Source organism: Dermacentor albipictus, chromosome 3 (genome assembly GCF_038994185.2).
Source record: "Dermacentor albipictus isolate Rhodes 1998 colony chromosome 3, USDA_Dalb.pri_finalv2, whole genome shotgun sequence".
NCBI classification, from domain to species: Eukaryota; Metazoa; Arthropoda; class Arachnida; order Ixodida; family Ixodidae; genus Dermacentor; species Dermacentor albipictus.
This window is the reverse complement of record NC_091823.1, coordinates 192187288-192206103: the sequence shown is the minus strand read 5'-3', so window position 1 is coordinate 192206103 and position 18816 is coordinate 192187288. Positions and strand designations below refer to the sequence as shown.

The 18816-nt window shown below is 48.1% G+C and overlaps 2 protein-coding genes across 2 annotated transcripts in view; both read right to left on the bottom strand.

Moving 5' to 3' along the window:
- The window catches only part of LOC135908708 (uncharacterized), an 834911-nt gene that overhangs the window by 169788 nt on the left and 646307 nt on the right, over positions 1-18816 (bottom strand). The gene's annotated exons all lie outside the window — the stretch shown is intronic.
- Positions 5426-10650, bottom strand: LOC139057062 (uncharacterized). Its single transcript, XM_070534851.1, has 2 exons — positions 9418-10650; positions 5426-5633 (listed from the first exon to the last, which is right to left on the bottom strand). The coding sequence occupies exons 1-2, from the start codon at positions 10525-10527 to the stop codon at positions 5502-5504; spliced, it is 1242 nt and encodes a 413-aa protein (XP_070390952.1). The 5' UTR covers positions 10528-10650; the 3' UTR covers positions 5426-5501.

The window sequence follows — 18816 nt, the reverse complement described above, 5'->3', positions numbered from 1 at the left end:
ATGTGGTAGCGTCGGGGATACGTGAACTAAAAGCTGCGGATGCCATCACATCCAGTGCACGTCTAACAACACGCACCACGTCCTCTGATGGCGACGCATGTTGCTGTGCGGATTGATCTTCACATGTCGACGTTGCGGCGGTATTGGAAGTCTGGCGAATGGTTGCAAGACGCGTCGGCTTTTCGCCTACTCGCATTGTCGGCATTCTTTAATGATTGCATCAACTGTACAGCCGCTTTTCACATGAGCAATTTAAACGCGTCGTCAGCCATGCCCTTAATCACGTGCCGGACCTTTTCAGCTTCTGTCATGTCGTGACCGGCCTTATGACAAAGTTCCAGCACATCCTGGATCTACGAGGCCTAGGTCTGTGTGGGGGACAGGACACGGGAGGCCAGTTCCTGCTTTGCGGCAATTTTACGGCCGGCTGGTTTGCCAAACGACTCTGTCAATTTCTCTTTGCATCGGTCCCAGCTGGTTAGCTCCTCTTCGTGGTTTTCGTACCACACCTCTGCCGTGCCTCTGAGGTAGAACAACAGGTTAGCTAGCATAAACCTAGGGTCCCATCTGTTGATTCCACTCACGCGTGCTTACATGGCCACACACTCTTCAAAGTCGGTGTCATCGGTCCCGCAGAAAGTTCCAGGATCCTTGCGTTGCACAACGATAACCGAAGGTGACCGTGACGTAGCATGCGACGGTGATGTAGGAGGCGGTAACGACATTGATCCCGAGTTCTCACCGTCATTCATGGTGCGGACGGTGATGTGACGTCCACTGCGGAGCTCCGTTTCCAGCCATGGTACCCTGCACCTCTACCAATATGTTACGGAGATGTTGGGAGTATAGAAGTTTATATTTACAATATATATACAAAGTGAGACTGAGTAGTAAAGATGGTTGACCGCCAACAGCCCGCAGCAACCAGCGTCTCGCGATCTTCTGCTCCCTCTCTTCGTTCATCCGTCCGTAACCATATTGAATGATGGTGTACTGAGTCTTCTTGGACTTTACTCGCTTTAATTTATTCTTGAAAAGTCTAGAATTCTGAATTGATTACTTTAAAACATATGCAAAATCTGCCTGACCGAAGACCAAACTCCGTGATAGGGTACGTGCCAAATAAATTAAGGCAATCATCATCATCATGTGAGACAGAAATCGTCGCACCAACTGGCAGTGGGCCGTCAGCGTTTCACAGAGGGAGCGGTGTCCATGAACGCTGGCATGGTGAGCGGCATCGAAGCTAGTTCGGAAAAAGAAAAAGACAACGAACGTGGTAGCAGTGGCACGAGCGCGTTCGAGCGGTTACGCCGAGGGGCGCGAACGAGCCAGCTGTGGTAGAAGACGACAACAAACGCGCGAGCAGCCGCACAAGCCATTGCTGATGATGATAGTTTTGGTCCCACAGATTTGTTGACGGACACAAAAAATGCACGGACCCATACCCATAAACAGCTTCGCTTTAAAATGCTCGTCGCCATGCGGTCGCTCGTCGCCACATTTTGGTGATATCGGACGTGAGCCTGCCATACGCTCCTGTGGTGGAAATGACCATGAACCAGACCAACTCTACAAGCGCTCAAGGCCAGAACCCTTCTGAGGACCTCGGTGAGCACCAACACTGTAGGAGGCGAACGGCCATGGTCGTTCTCCTGCCACAGTATTGGTACCATTCTCCCTCGGCGTGGTTTCTTGAGGTCAAACCGAAATTCCAAGTCCATCTTGCTGCTCTGAATCCTCGAAGTTTGACTACGCCATCGCAGTGCTCTCCCTTGCCACCACTCATTCACTAACTACCGCTGCCTGTGGCTATCTCAAGGCAGCCCTGCTACAGCGCATAGCAGCTTCACAGCATTCTCGTATCCCAGCAGCTTTTGTCCACTGAAGAATTCGGTGACCGACGCCCTAGTCATGTTCTTCGCAAATGAAGCAGCTCCTCGGCGACAATGCGAAATTCATCGAGGACACGTTGTTGAACGATTTTTTTTTGCAACGACTCCCTGCTAGCGTGCAGATGGTCCTGGCGACACCTACCATGAAACCTACCGGACCTGCCAGATTGGCCGACAAAGTAATGGAAGTAGCCATTCCAACCATCGAAGCCATGACATCGTCTCCAGGTGACAACACAAGTGCCCTGGAATTCCTTGGCTGCTCTTCAACAGCGCAATGTTTACTCGACTCCATGTGTGAGCGCCTGGAAGGCATCATCTGTGCAGCGGAAGATCGCCGCATGTTATCTCGTCACCCACGCAGCTCTAGTTCTACCAAATCAAGACGCACAGGCACCAGCCATGGAACACCACTTGCAACTTCTGGCGTTTGCTACATCACCGCCGTCTTGGGCGTCCCTGCGCTTGGCCGCGTAACAGGCCGGGTGACGAATGGTCCGGTTCAACACACAGTCGTCTTTTCTATATACGGCACGGACGAATCACCGCAGTGGCTTAACGGCTATGATGTTGTGCGGCTAAGCACTAGGTCCGGCATCAAGTCACGGCCGCAGCGGCCGCATTCCGATGGGGGCGAAATGCGAAAACGCGCGTGTCCTGTGCGAAAGAAATTACGATAAAGATTCCTTCGTGGTGAAAAAAATTTTTGTTTCACACGTTTTCCATTTTGCTTACAGAAAACCATGATTACCATACAGAAATAATTCTGGACTCCCTTACTACGGCGCGCCTCATAATAAAATTCTGGTTTTGGCACGTCAAACCAGAGAACTCATACGGGACAGATCAAGCTACGGGAGGTCAGTGTTTAGTTGCGTGTGTGCGTTTGTGTATTTAGTTGCGTGCGTACGTTTTAGTGTGATCGTGTGTGTGTGTGTGTGTGTGTGTGTGTGTGTATGTGTGTGTGTGTGTGGGTGTGGGTGTGCGTGCGTGCGTGCGTGTGTGCGTGTGCATGTGTGTTTGTGTGCGTGTGTGTGTGTTTGCGTGCGTGTTTGTGTGTGTGTGTATGTGTGTGCGTGTGCGTGTGTGTGTGTGCGCGCTCGTGCATGCGTGCTAGAAGAGGAGACGTAGACCGAATTAATATTGGAAATATATGCCAACAGGCACCAAGGACAGTACAGCGACTATTACTTGTAGTTATTCATTGAATGATAAAATAGATAAATAAAAAAATGGAAGTGAAAGTGGTTGGAAGTAGTGGTTGGAAGTTGGGGAGGTCTCTCTACCACCGTAAAGCTCCGGAGGGGGCTCGGGCACCGGAACCGTCCCGTAGTCGGCGCCTGTTCGTGCTAACTCGTAGGTAACCTGTGGTGACCTGTATGATATACCAGGTGGAGGAAATATGCAGTCAAAATAACGGTTAAAGAAATTCGCTTTGTGAACACCGTCAGTAGTACAACCTGCGTGAGAGGAAATTCGAGGGATACTGCAGTCTTATGTGCTGTTCAATTTAATCAATTCTCATAACTCTTTAGGATTACGCCGACATTGTTCACCAAGAGAAGAAAAATAACTATATTTCACGCGCTTTATCACTGATTTCATTACGTTCCCTAGTTCCTCAGTTTTGTGATATCACGTGTCCGTATTATTACTTGTATAAGCGCTGAAAAAGAGACACATGTGTCTTAACAGTACATTAATTCCTTTGGTAAACCGCGGATTGTCTCGTCTCTGTTTAGTGCATAGGTGTTTTGATTGTACGCGTCGCCCGGCAAGACGAAGAAACTTACTTTTAAAGATTTTCCACAACTCCTCAATATTACGAGTGTTACAGTGGTGCTTGTGTCTGTGCGTGCGTGTGTGGGCGCACTTCTTTGCATGCCACGGGTGTCGAGGGCGTCAAGGGCAAGCAACGTGGTGAAGGAAGGAGAACAGATGCGGCGTCGTCTCCCACTGTGTTCTAGGGACTGCGCCGGAAAAGGGAACGAAAAGGAAGCAATGAATGCTCCCCGCTTGAGGTGAGTGGTGTGACAAGCAAAAACAAAAAGTCCAGTCATTTCATTCCGAAGTTCCGCCCGACTTTCGCGTTAGGGCACGTAAGTGCGCTTTTTCGTCCTGTCGCATGTTACGAGGACTTTTAACAGCAGGGTCTACTCAGCTCAAGAAATTGATTACAACAGTTTCCGAGAGCATTGCTGATCAAACCAAAATTGCCTTCATGGTAAATGTAAATTTTACTTTGTCTTCGTATGCAGGACGAAGGACTATTGCACACGATTTTATCAAGTACACCGGCATGGTCCCTAATCCCAGGTGCCGAAAGTGCAAATTACACAACTCTTTGAGAATAACGGAAAGATCAAATTGAGTGGCGAGGTAAAATCACTCCATTGCCTGGTGGAGAAATCAGGTAACTGTTGCCCATGCGTTGCTACCAAGCGGTGAAATTCCGGGAATAAGGCCACCGCAATAAAAGAACAGGGCGGTTGCTTATTCATTGAACATGCGACATGATAAGTAACGCGCGACTACCCAGCGGCGGTATGTGTTTCACGACTGATGGGACAAGAAAGCCAACGTTGAAAAGCTTTCATTCCTGGGGCTTCGATAAAATGCACCAAGCATGAAATGTAGCCCATTCTTCAAAATTACCTTCTACCAAAGCCTTCCTATTTGTCTTCATCTTTCGTTATTACTAACAACAAAACGAATTACTACAATCAAAACTCCTCCACTGTGTCTATCTCGCTCATGCCTGCACACTTAAAATGTATTCTGGGAAAGTATTCTGCGCTATTCACAGCATTGTGAAGACATGATCCCGTACCTATGACAACATATGTCTTTGCAATAGCGATAAAACTAGCGAGTGCGTCACGTGTGTTACAGATAGTGCGACAGTTTCAAAATAAGGTAATAAATTGGTCAGAACCGACAGAGGGGTCGAGCTAGTGCAATTGACACGCATAGAATCAGGGAAGATGGAATGTCTGCAACTGTCTTCGCGATCGCAGAACAGCATCAGAGTTAGGGTCCTATAAGTAACAGTCATCACCAATTAAAACTGGTCATATCGCAGTTCCAAATTAGTGTTTTACAGCCAATCTATTTGCCTATAGTTGGTACTTTCTTTCTTGCGTCGGCGTACGCGGAGCTCACGCGAAAGAGGGGGCCCGTGCCAGAGGTAGTGCAAAGAATGGGGAAGGCCACAGTGTGCTGCTTCACCAAAAGGATTCATATGACTTCATCAGGTTACATCATCACTTGACGAAGACGTCATCGCGTGACGCCACGTTTCAAGTGACAACGTCTTCAGATTACACTTCATATTACACTTTAGATTTGTGAAATTCAGTCAGGTTGAAAAAGCACTTGCGCTTGGCGGAGGGCCAATGAGAATGAGGATATATGAAGCACTTCCGTGCAGGGGCATGCGCGCGTGACGTCGGTGGTGGTCCTTTATGAAGGGGAACACGCAAGCGCCTGGCGTTTGCCTGCAAGATGGGTGGATGGATGAACGGATGACAGACAGACAGAAAAACTTTATTCATAGCATGTGAGTTTGGACTCTTCTGGGTCCCTGGACCACCGCACGGTCCCGCACTACGTCGAAACGTTCATGCTCCTTTTGCTCATGACGTCGGCAGCCCGAGCCACCGCAGTAACCTGCGATGTCGGGTCCGTAGACGAGAGCAGGACCTCCCAGTCCTCCCAGCTTGAGATGGCGGGCTGTCCCTGCGGGGGAGGATCGGCAGGGCAGCCAAAAAGGATGTGGGAGAGTGTGGCGTGAGGGTCTCCGCATAGGGAGCATGTAGGGGAGGTGCCACAGTAGTGGGATAGCAGCTGAGGGGATGGGAGAGAGCGGGTCTGGAGGCGTCTCCAGAGGATCTGTTGGGAGTGCGTCAGGGAGGAGTGGGGAGGAGGGTAAGACCGACGGTCCAAACGGGGTATTTGCGTGAGCTCCGCAAAGCTGTGTACCCGCTCCCTCGAGAAACCCGGATCGAGGCTGTCCTGAGCCCGGCAAATTAAACCTCGGGCCAATTTATCGGCAGCCTCGTTTCCGGGGTTCCCAGAGTGAGCCGGCACCCACCGGAGCTCAACCCTACGTGGTAAATTCTGGGTGGGGATGTTCAACAAGTTCCAGGCAGGGTTGTGAATTCTGCCTCTGGCAAAGTTGGACAAAGCAGTCTTTGAATCGCTAAAGATGTATTCAGCATCCGAAAGGGCAAGGGCTAAGGCGATGGCGGTCTCCTCTGCTTCCTCAGATGTAGAGCCCGAGGGAAGATGGTGAGTTAGGGGTCGGGGTAAGGTTGGGTTGTAAGCAACTGCTACAGCTTCATGCGTTGTACATGCGGCGTCCACCCAGATGGCTTTCTCGACCTGTCCGTAATACTTGTGGAGGGCATTTGCGCGAGCTATGCGTCGAGAGATGTGATATTGGGGATGGACGTTTCGAGGAAGGGGTTTCACTACAAGGGGTGTATGAATGTGTCGAGGAATGGCCATAAGGGTTGACTGATTAGCGGGTATGTTGATGCGAAGGGAGGCGAGGATATGGCGGCCAGTGGCGCTCGCGGCAAGTCTTAGATACTGCGTCTGAAGGTGTGCCTCAACTAGTTCAGGAAGCGTGTTATGCATGCCTAGTGCAAGGAGTTTGGCTGTGCTAGTACTGCGAGGCAGGTTGAGGGCTGCCTTAGTTGCAAGGCGGATCATGGCGTTCACGCGCTCGGTTTCCGTGCAGTTCAGCTTGAGATATGGAGTGGCGTACAGAATGCGGCTAAGCGTAAAAGCATGAACAACTTTCATGTTGTCTGCTTCGTCTAAACCCTTGTGCAGGGAAGATACGCGGCGTAGAAGCTGCAACACTGATTGCGTGGAGGCCTTGAGTGTTTTAAGGGTATGGTCATTGCGTCCGGAATCCTGCAGGTAGAGACCAAGGATGCGCAGGGTGGGAGTGATGGGGATAGGGGATCCTTGTAAAGTGATTTGGATGGGTGAGTTGGCGGCAGATTTTGGTCTAATTAGGAGGAGCGCGGACTTAGAGGGGGAACATTCGAGTCCGATAGATGATACGTGAGCGGAGATCGTGTCGACTGCTAATTGTAGAGTTTCCTCAATTTCCCCGTCTGAGCCATGAGTGGTCCATGCGGTAATATCATCAGCGTACAGAGTATGTTTTAGGTGTGGGATGAGATTGAGCTTCTGGGCTAAAGGGATGAGAGCAATGTTGAATAAAAGGGGGGAGAGGACCGCGCCTTGCGGGGTTCCAAATTCACCGAGCGTATAAGAGGGTGTGCTGAGCTGATCAATGTGCAAGGAGGCAGTGCGGCCAGAGAGGAAGGCGCGAACGTAGTTGTAGGTCTTAGGGCCTACCTGTAGTTCTTGCAGTTCCCGTAAGATGGCGGCGTGTCGAATTCTGTCAAATGCCTTAATGAGGTCAACCGCCAGGATGGCTTTAGTAAGATGGGGGATGGTATCATCAAGCACATCGTGCGTAATTTGAAGGAGGGCATCCTGCGCAGATAGATGTGCGCGAAAGCCGACCATACTGTGGGGGAAAAAGTGATTTTCTTCCATGTACGTTGTCAGTCGGGCGAGGATTATGTGCTCAAAGGTCTTGCCGAGACAAGATGTAAGAGAAATGGGGCAGATGTTCTCGAGGGTGATGGGCTTGTGGGGTTTTGGGATAAATATAATTTTTCCATGCTTCCAGGAGGCAGGGAGGGTACCTGCCTCCCAGCACTCGTTAAAGTAGGTAACGAGGTGAGATATGGAGGCATCATCAAGATTTCGGATGGCAGCATTCGTAATTTGATCTTCCCCGGGTGTGGTATTGCGCAATTTCAATAGGGCTGCACGAAATTCAGATTCTGTAATAGGAGCGTCAAGCTGTGGTTGGGGTGAGCCCGTGTACTCGGGATGTTTGCAAGGAGGACCTGGGGTGGTATAGGTGCGTTTCACCTGCGCGAGGAAGGCGTCGGTGTCCTGCCGATGATTATGAGTGAGGCGGCGAATGCTAAGACGCGTCTGTGTTTTAGATTGCGTGGGATCGAGCATATGGCGTAACAGGTGCCAAGCGCGGGTTGTGGAGAGATTGCCTCGGAGGCCGTCACAAACCTGAGCCCAGTTAGCTTTGCAAAGAGTGGCACTATGGTGTTCTATTTGGGATTGAAGCTGGGTGAGTTTGAGTTTTAGTTTCCTGTTGTGCTTTTGAGTTCTCCACCTTCGCGTTATGTTCTCTTGAGCTTCAAGAAGGTGGGCGAGCTTACTGTCGATAACGGGGGTGTCTGGGGTAGTATCGAGCGTTTGGGTATGTTGGCGAATGTCTTTCTGTAACTGAGTAGTCCAGGTGTCTAGGTCGAAGGGGCCCTGTGCTGGCTGCGCTTGCCTAAATTTACGGAGCTGATCCCAATTAGTGTGCCTAGCGGTAAATTTGCGCTGAGGTCGGCGATAGTTCACCGCTATGCGAATCAGGTGGTGGTCGCTGCCTAGTGTGGCTTGCGTTCTTTCCCACTGTAGGTGAGCCAAGTTTCTACCAAGCGTGAGGTCTGGGCTAGTATCGGCAGTAACACTGTTACCTACCCGCGTAGGTAGGCTAAAATCATTAAAGATGGTCAGGTGAAGTAATAGCGTATTATTGTATAAAACTGTGCCTCTGTGGTTGGTGCGTCGATAGCCCCAGTCCACGTGAGCGCAGTTAAAGTCACCGGCAATCAGTAGGGGGTTTGATCCGGCCATTTGGGTTACGGATTTGAGGAGTGGAACAAGTAGGTGAATCGGCTGTCGTGGGAGAAGATAGCAGTTAAGCATGAACAGGGGAGATTGTGCAGGAGTGGGGGGTAAAATTTCGATGAAGGTGTGAGCAATAGGGGAGCTAACGTCGTGCTCCGCGTAATGCAAGGTGTTACAGACGTATGTAACCACCCGAGGAAGATCAGTGGAGTCAGAGGGGATAACAGCGTATCCTGGCAGTTGCCTGCAAACATTGGCATCCTGGATAGCGATAATGTCTGGTGGGGACAAAGAGTTGGCGATAATCTGCTGCAGAGGGTCGCGCTTTCGCCGAAAGCCCCTGCAATTCCATTGAATAATTTGTAAGGAATTATGGCACCTCGGAGGAGCCATGTTGAAGGGTGGCGGGGCGAAGGAGGAGTGCAGAAGGTGGGACTGCGGGAGGAGAGGCCGCTGAGAGTCCAGATATAAGGTTAGCTAAACGCTCCTCAACCTTGGCCATGATGCTAGATATGACCCTATCTATTATACCGGTAATGGTAGCTTCAATCATAGTCTGGCACTGTGCAGTGACCTGCGCAGTAATGCGCTCTGTGAACTTGGATTCTAGGTTTTGGGCGAGGTCCTGAAATTTGGCTTCCAGGTCTATAGGTTGGACTGGGCTCTCATCAGGCCTCCTCTTTTTCTGAGGAGGTTGGTCGGACGGGTTGGATGAGGAAGATGGGGATGGTGGAGTGGGGGGTAGAGCAGGGGTGGAGGTAGAGACGGCTGCCTTGAGCTGCCTTACCTCATCCCGCAGAGCCTTCACGTCCGAGTCCTGGGAGGTCATGATATTCGTCTTGGCAACCTTGGAAGCCCATGTAGAGGTAGACGGGAGGGTCGTGTTAAGCGGGGGAAAGTCCTTCTTGGTAGGGAACTTCGACTTCTGGGGCGGTGGGCTATGTCGTTTGGTGGCGGAATTTCTTGCCTTGCACGAGCCGGTGCCCGTGAGGTGCTGCCCCCCACAGAGAATGCAGATCGGGATGCAGGAGGGAACATCTTGCGGCTCATGCTTGTCCCCGCACCGCGGGCAGAGACCACTCTTGGGGTGGGGGCACACGTCGTGTCTGTGGCCCGGTCGACGACAGTTTGTGCACGCGTCTGGACTTCCCTTGTACGTCGTGCATCTATGCACTACACTCATGTAGCGTATGGTGTGAGGGACTGGGCCATGCGCAAATGTGATCAATATGGAGAGGGTCCTACCCATTCTGCGGGCTGCGATGATATCAGCTTCCGGGTTGCGAGTCTGGAGGTCTTGTAGCATCTCTTCGGGTGTTTCCGCCCAGTAGGCTTGCGAGATGACTCCGCGCGCAGCAGCGGGCGGCGGTGCGATGTAGGCGGCGATGGGGTAACTGGTTTCTTGAAGGACCACTTCCTTGAGTTGGACGAGGTGAAGGGCCGTTGACTCGTGAGGTGTAGCGACCGTGAAGGTGTTATTCGTCGGGTGAATCCGGAGGTGAAACTCTCCTAGGTCCCGGTCAGCGGCGGTGACTCGCAGAGCTTTCATGAGTGGCTGCGCCATGGCTCCGTTCAAAGCGAGGCCTCCTCTTGGTCGGAAGACTACCCTTATAGTGCCGGGAGGGAGTGAAGCAAGTTGCTTACTTCGCAATGCGATTGCGTGCGTCACGCGCAGCTGTTGTTGTTGAGCACGGTATGTCGGCTTGAAGGTCGCAGGGGCAGTGTCGGCCGGAGCACCGACGGCGGGCGCGGCAGGCTTGTCTCGAACAGGGGCTGCATGAGGGGGCACAACCAGCGCTTCCGGGCTTGGTTTGCCTCCCTTGTACGCGCGGAGTATCGTGGTCCACTCACTGGGTCTGAACGTTGTCGGGTCGAGGTCTTCGCCCTGCACCTCCATGGCTGTTGGGGGTGGGTGCGCTACCAGTGATTAGCGAGGCAAAACCAAGTGCGGCGGCTGGCCAGGAGCAGACTTTCCGACATCGATGTGGTCCAAAAAAGTTCGGATGTAGGTTTAGCGGTCGGCAGCGGCGCAAACCTGAACGGATGAATGAATGTTCTGAGCGTCGCCTTTGGAACGGGACGGTGGGTTGCACCACCAAGCTCTTGCTATTATACTGCCTAATGTCCTACCTAGGATAAAAAAAAACACTATGAACTCCCACAACCAAATTTTCTTAACCCCTACTGTGAACTTTGCTTTTGTACGTTTCCGCGTCTTTGTCGTTTCCCTAATTCTGAGCGTCGCCTTTGGAACGGGACGGTGGGTTGCACCACCAAGCTCTTGCTATTATACTGCCTAATGTCCTGCCTAGGATAAAAAAAAAACACTATGAACTCCCACAACCAAATTTTCTTAACCCCTACTGTGAACTTTGCTTTTGTACGTTTCCGCGTCTTTGTCGTTTCCCTAATTTTCTTCCACGAATCTTCCAATCGCCTCTTACAAATCTCTATTGCGGACATGTTTACTTTTCCACTGCTTTCGCTGAACCCAAAGGCTTCAAAGAGGCCAGTGGTGCCTAAATCGACGGCTGGGCAGATGTATTCACGTTCTAATAAAACATGTTTCATCGTTTCCCTAGCCTTACCGCAGCAAGCACATGCTTCTTCTTCCATAATATATCTCGCTTTATAGGTGCGTGTTCTACGGCATCCCGATCTCGTTTCTAAAAGTAATTAGCTTCATTTGAGTTATCACGAATTGTTTCTTACCTAATTTCGTTTTGTCCTCTTAAGTAGTTACTCATGGCAGGTTTATTTTCCATTCCGCCACCCATGAGATTATTTCAGCTTCTCTGACTTTCCGCTTGACCTTCTTTGTTGCTCTGTTGCCCACCTTAAAGGCCGCATACTTGCTGGTACGCTTCCTAGTTCTTTTCCTCCACTGTGAATAAATGTTTTCCTGTACAGATACCTAAACAATCTCCCAGCCCATTTACTTTCTTTCATATTCAACAGTCGTTCTTCATAACCAATTTTACGGTGAGCTTCCCTCACTTCAAACTAGTCCAGCCCAAATCACCCTGCACACCTTCATTTGTAGTCTTCGCGTGAGCGCCCAATGCGAGGCCTCCCACGTACCTTCGGTTCCTATCGAGTACTGATTTTACCCCTGATTTAAAGCAAACAAACACATTTCCAAAAGGAATTCCCGGAACCACTACAGCTTTCCGCATACCTCGGAGCACCTCGTACCTATTCTATCCCTATATCGGTCTGTGCTTCATTACGGCTGCCTGTTCCCTTACCCTTCACTGTTATTATTTTTCCTGCGTTTCCATATAATATTGTCTTTGTTTATCCATATAATAAGGTAATTATTTTCTCTTCCCCAGTACAGAGTAGCAGACTAGAGCGCACTAGCTCAGGTCGACCTCTCTGTCTTTCCTATCAATAAATTCTATTCATTCATTCTCTTGCCCGCGGTATTTCCTGGCCCTGCATTACCACTGTCTGTTCACTGTTTTCATTGAATACCATAACACCTTATTTTCTACCACTAAATTTCAAACCTAAATTCTTGCCTTCCTGTCCACAGATATTAGCCAGACGCTGCAAATAATTTTGCTTGTTAGGTAGCAACACAATGTCAACGGCACAAATTAAACCTGGAACTGCTATCTACTACTGTACCCACATGTTTGTATAATAGATTAAACCCGATATAACATCCTTCTAGCGCTCTCTCCATCCTCACCATGTACATCTCGAACAGCATTGGAGATAAAGCGCACACCTGCCTCGCTCCCTTGTTGATATCAACTTTCTCTTCGCTCCTAATCACTTCGCATTCAACGTAAACTGTATTTTCTATGCAAATCTCTCTCAAAAATTCGAGACAATCGGCACCTAAGCCTTCCCTCTCCAGGACATCCTGTAAAATGTCGCGGTGTGCGTTGTCATACGTTCCTGTAATGTCTTAAAAGGCCTCATATGATTTCTACTCTTGACGTTTCAATACACTGAGTAAGAACGAATAAGTTATCATCCAAATGCCTACCTATTCTGAAGTCATTCTGAAGTTCTTCCAAAATGCCTTTGTTCTCTGCCAATGCTTGCAGCTTTAATTTGGTTGCCTACATTGCTAGCCTGTATATTGCCGATGTAATGGTCAACGGTCTATACGAGTGAATTCTCTATTTCTTCCGCTTAACTTTATAAATTTAACTCATTCGACTTTGTCGCCAAATCTCTGGTACTGGTCTTTTAAAATTTTCCACTGCTTTCACGAGAGATTCCTTGCTTTTTGGTCCTAGTTCATTATTCAGCCTAAAGGGAACCTCGTCTAGCCCTGTGGCGTATCGATTAGGAATTTTCTCTTCGGCTTTCTTCCAGATGAAATTTGTCAGCGCCAGCTCCTTTTCCACCTGGTTCTCTTTCATGCTCTTTTTTTCTTCAAATACAACCTCGTCATTGCCTTGAATAGATTCGGCTGTCATTTTTCGGATGTAATTTATTGCCGCTTCCAGTTCCAGTTTGTTTCCATCTTCTTCTAGGATATGTTGTGTGGTTGTTGAATTCCTGCCTAATAATTTTATGTGGTTTCTAAATGTTCTAGATACAGCCCTCTTTTTCTCACGTATTTCTGACTACCAACGTTCACTTTCACCTTTTATCTTTGTTGCAGAGGCAGCAAGTGGTGGCAAGGGGAAGCACATCCGCTTGGGGCGCCATCTATTGAACATCGTATTCCTAAGCATTGGCAGGCGTCTGTGGACACAATATTAAAAGAGCTATTCACCAGAATGCATAGCGTTATGGCATATATGATTGAACTGAAAAGCATACAGCCTCCAGCCTCAGATTACTCCAGTGGGTCAATTTTAGGAGGTGTTCCTGAGAAACGAAAAAAAAATGAATCTCGTTGCGAAAATGCAGAAAAGCGCATGCGAAGAAACAATTCACTCTTTTTTTGGCATACCAGACAACCTATCAGATACACGGTCAAGCGCTGAAAACAAAGTACTTGAGCTGCGCTCGGAACACCTTGGCATAGTAATTCATCCTGCCCAAGTAGAGCGAGCTCACCACTTAAGAAAATACCGTACCGACAAATGGCGACCAAACATATCAAAATTTACGTTTTCTTAAATGCAAACAACAGATTCTACACAAGGGCTACAAACTAAAAGGCACACAGTTCAGAATGCTGGACGATTTTTTCATTGAAACAACGCCTGCACGGAAAAAAATATTAACTTATGCGTAAACAAGAATTATGTCATTCATGTAAACGTTGGTAAACTGCAGATAGATAAATCTATGTCTGCGTACGATACGACAATCGACACTGTCACGCAGTGCTCACAATAGTTAGCGCGTAAAGAATCGAGTGGTGGGGTCACTAATCAATTCTCCTTGACTCACAGCAGCCACGTACACTCGGTCCTATCCTTATCCGTCACAAACATACCTAGCGCATTTGCCCAGAAATAACTCTGCTCATCTCGAAAACAGCGATTGCGATATCATGTTACTGCCAGAAACGTGGTTACATTTCGAAATTGCTGATGGAGAGTACCTGCCCGACGACGACAACTTTAGAATCTTCAGAATAGACAGGAACGATCGGCGGGGAGGAGGCATTCTTATCGCTATAAGAAAACACATTGTATCCTTTATAATACACGCCCCTACTTCGATAGAAATACTATGAGTCTGAGTTACGTATAAAACGTCAAAGACCTTATTTGACGTATGCTACCAACCGCCTCACCGCCAAGATACATTTGCTATTAACTTCCACGATAAAATTTTAGAAATCAGATGTTCCCGAAAGCTGATACGCATCTCTTCGGCGACTTCTACTACCCCAGCATTGACTGGCTTCACTTGCTTTCTTGGTTGACGTAATAGTTGTGCGGAACCCCGCAAGGAGGAGAGAAACTATTATTTAAGGGAAGAAGCATCTACCCGATCGTACCAATTGCTACAAAGGAAACCCATACAGGTACTTCAAAAGAAAAGCCTCGCAGCTGAAGAAAAATTCGTCCTGATCCGGGACTCGAACTCGACACCACCGCCTTACCGGAGCAGCCGCTCCAACATCTGAGCTCACCAGAGCTTCATTGTAGCAGAGCCTTTGTAGCAGAGCCTTTGTAGCAGTTGCAACGATTCGGTGAATATCTCATTTTTCCCTAAATTAATTGCTTTCTTGTTCACGAACGTTGCGTGATTGTATTACCACCATAGTTAATTTCTCCTTGGTTCAGTTGGAAGGCACAGCTACTCGAGATTCAAACATATTAGATTTAGTTCTGTCATCTGCTCCAGACACGGCGAGCCGTATAACCAGCATAAATTGATCTAGTGACTACCGCCTGCAACAATTCACAATCAACGTACCATCGACCATACGGGATTAGATTCCACAGTATATTGAATTCAGCTAACTTCGACGCCATCAGTGACGGCTGGCGAACAATTTCCGAATCCTTTATAAGGAACATTGCATTTAGGCCAAGAAATGATAACTGGGCTCAAAGAAAAATTGTTGCAACAAACTGGCACTCATACACCGCGCATTTCCCTGCGCATTAACATGGGAAAGCCCTTGTTACACAGGAGACTTCTAACACTAATTCAGCAGCGTGGTTTTTCGGGATTGTTGGTGCATGACTTGAATAGCAATGAATAGCTACAATGGAGGATTGGAAGTTAGCGCTCATGTTGTTCTTGTGTGTCTGCATTTTACTGTGTCGTCCTCTGCACGCTAGTCGCTGCTATTCTAACACTAGAGAACAAGAAGGGCCTTTTTGAAATCGCGAAGCCTGCTGGCACCGAAGCATCAGTGAGAATACAAAAAGACTTAGAGAGGCAGTACTGTAACGCCCTTCATGATGCTAAACATGGACTATTCCCATAACCTGCCTGATTTTACTGAAAGCAACCTCGGGAAACTTTAGGCGAATTGCTCCTCCGAACACCCGTGATGACATAGCATCCTTAGAGGACAGTGGGAACCCGGTTGGACCTGAGAGCTCTTCAACCATGCTCAATGACTACTTTACAGCTGTTTTCACTAACAAAGACCGTTCTAATAGGCCACAGCCTCCTGAAGTAAACTGATAATACCTGGCACCAATACTCCTTACATCTCAAGAAGCTTTATCACTATTAACAAACCTAACATATCAACTAGTTCCGGTGCAGATGGCATTACCACAAAAATTCTGAAAAACGCTGGCAACATTTCCAGCTTCATCCTGCGCCACATTTTCGAACAGTCCTTATCAACTTGTGAGAAACCAGATTATTGGAAGGTAGGAAAAATAAACCCTATTTTCCCGTTCCAGTATTCCTGTTCGCCGGTTGGAACGGAGGCGGATTTTTTCTGCTTCGCGAATTGTATAGGCTTGCCGCGGCCAAGTCGAACAGACGCCGACAAATCATGAGGAACTGTGCGTATCTTTCAGTTTCTTCCTAATGCGAAAATGATGTCCTTATTTTTAATGTGATACTATTTCACAATTATAGGACGATTCTTGTCGACTTAACGACCAATTCTGCGTGCTCTTCTATGCTTCAACTGTCAACGAGTGTTCCTGAGTCTTTCAAGCACAATGAAATAATCGCTTGCTCTGTCTGTGCCCATGTTTCTGATTTGCCATCTGACAAGCTGAAAAAGAGAGGAGTATTTCTGCGCCATCTCTTTCTGCATAATCGGCAACAGCATTCAACTCAGGTGAATTCATGTAGTTCAAGTTCTCTAATGTACAACACCATTCTTGCCACGCATGCAATCTGATTACAAAAGGTTTCGCGACAACACACGCAACAGATAGACTCGGCTAGAACAATCAAGAATGTTCAGATACATACAGACGCATCTTCATCCAGCGGTTAACATTTGAAAAGCAGTCACTGGAAAAAGGCTAAACAAGTACACGCGTCACTAGCCCCCTTTCCAAAAAGCACCCTCCGCATGCTACAAAGACCACACAGAATCGAAAACCAAAAGCAAGGAAAAGTAATTCAGCATCAAGGAACATAATATCCCAAAGTTCACTAGCGCGTTGAATGAGGCACCGCATGGTGGACTTCAGATCGCGCACAGCGACGCTGTGATTGCGTAATGCCCTCCGGCATGAACTCGTAATAGAGTGCCATAATGCGCCTGAGGATTTTGTGTGGTGAGAAATAACATCGCAGTAGTTTTTCCCTCAGTCCCGCTTGGCGTGTTTGAGTTGGTATCCACAAACGAGCACCGGGTCTGCATTCTGCATGAATGCGCGCGCACTACGGGGCGTGCGCCCCTGTGGATAATGGCTGGGATGTACGAATGGATGAGCGTTCCCTGTGGAACGGAGTGGTTCGCTGCGCCAACAAGCTCTTGCTACTGTACTGCCTAATATCCAACCTATCTTTAACAAAATAAAACCCTCGAAAAATTTTCACCACCAGACTTTCTAAATCGCTAATACCAACTTTGTTTTCGTAAGCCTCTGCTGTTTGTCGTTTCCCTATTTTTCTTCTACCAATCTTCCTATCGCCTTTCACTAATCTTTGTTGCGGACATGTTTACTTTCCCCATGCGCTCGCTGAACCCAAGCGCTTCAAGGAGGCAAGAGGTGCCTAAATCAACAGCTGGGCTTGAGATTCTAATAAAACATGCTCCATCATTTTCCTAGCTCTACCGCAACAAACGCATGCTTCTTCTCTCTTCTTATATCTCGCTTTATAAGCAATTGTTCTAAAGCACCCTGATCTCGCTTCGAAGAGTAAAGAGCTTCCCTTTGAGTTTTCATAAAATGCATCTTTCCTGATTTCGTTTTTTCCTCTTAAGTAAGTACTTATGGCAGGTTCCTTTTCCGTTGCTGCTACCCATGAGATTATCTCAGCCTCTGTGACTTTTTGCTTGACGTCATTTGCTCCAGTGTACTATATTGGTCGCGTATTTACTGGTAAGCTTAGTAGTGCTTTGCCTCCATTGTTAATCAACGCTTTTAAATTACAAACATCTGAACACACTCCCAGCCAATTTACGGTCTTACATATTCGTGAGTCGTTCTTCATGATCAATTTTACTCTGAGCTTCCCTGATAAATGCTGATTTAAATTCCCTGATTTAAATACCCTTCACAGCTTCATTTGTAGCCTTTCCGTGAGCACCGAATGCGAGGCGTCCTACTGACCCTTGGTTTCCATTGAGTCCTGATTGTGCCCCTAACTTCAGGCAAACAAGCGCCCTTCCAAACACAAGTCCATGAACTATTACACCTTGACTTATATCCTGGAGCACCTTGTACTCTTTGTATCCCATTGCGCTCTGTGTTTCATTGTTACAGCATTTCTCTTCCACTTGGCCGTTCTTTTTCCTGTTTCCTTATATCCATTGCCTTCGTTTATCCATATAACAAGGTGTTTATATTATTTCACCGGAGGTATTTCCTGGTTCGGTATTGACACTGTCCACTGCTTTCAAATATTATCAATGACACCTAAGCTTTCAACGCAAAATTTAAAACCTACATTTTCACCTCCCTGTCGCCACGTATTAGCCAGACAATGCATATCACTTTCCTTGTTTGTTAGCAACACAATGTCATCCGCATAAAACAAATCTCGAAGCGGCTGCTCTACAACTGTACCCACCTGTTTATATGAAAGATTAAACCAACATTACTTCCTTCTAGCATGCTTTCCATGCTCACCTCGTGCATCGTAAACAGCAGTGTGGATAAAGGGATCCTCTGCCTCAGTCCTTTGTTATCAAGCTGCTGCTCACTTTTAATCCCTTCCTGTTCAACGCAAACTGTATTTTCTATGTAACTTTCTCCCTCAACAGCTGTATACGGTCGCTGCCTATATCCGCAGGCTTGGAGTGGCCACTGACACCGGCGAAAGATGCCGAGAGTGAGTGGAGCTATACTAATCCAGGTACAACCAAACTAGGAAGGCCCACTAAGCTTGAACAAAGACACTCCGTCACCAGAACAGGAATTGGTCTCCCTGGTGCAGTATTCAGCCACAACCTCCCTGTCTTCATTTAATCAATGGCCTTCAGTCGCCAGCTGCTGCGGAGCACCTGACCAAGGCGGCGGTCAGACTTGCACGACGCAGAGGGTGATAACAATCTCTCGGTCCGGACAGGCCACCAATGGAAACAAACCCTTGCTACGTTTAACACCAGAACCTTCTCGAGTGAGGTTAGCTTCGCAGGACTCTTCGAAGAACTGTAAGACAT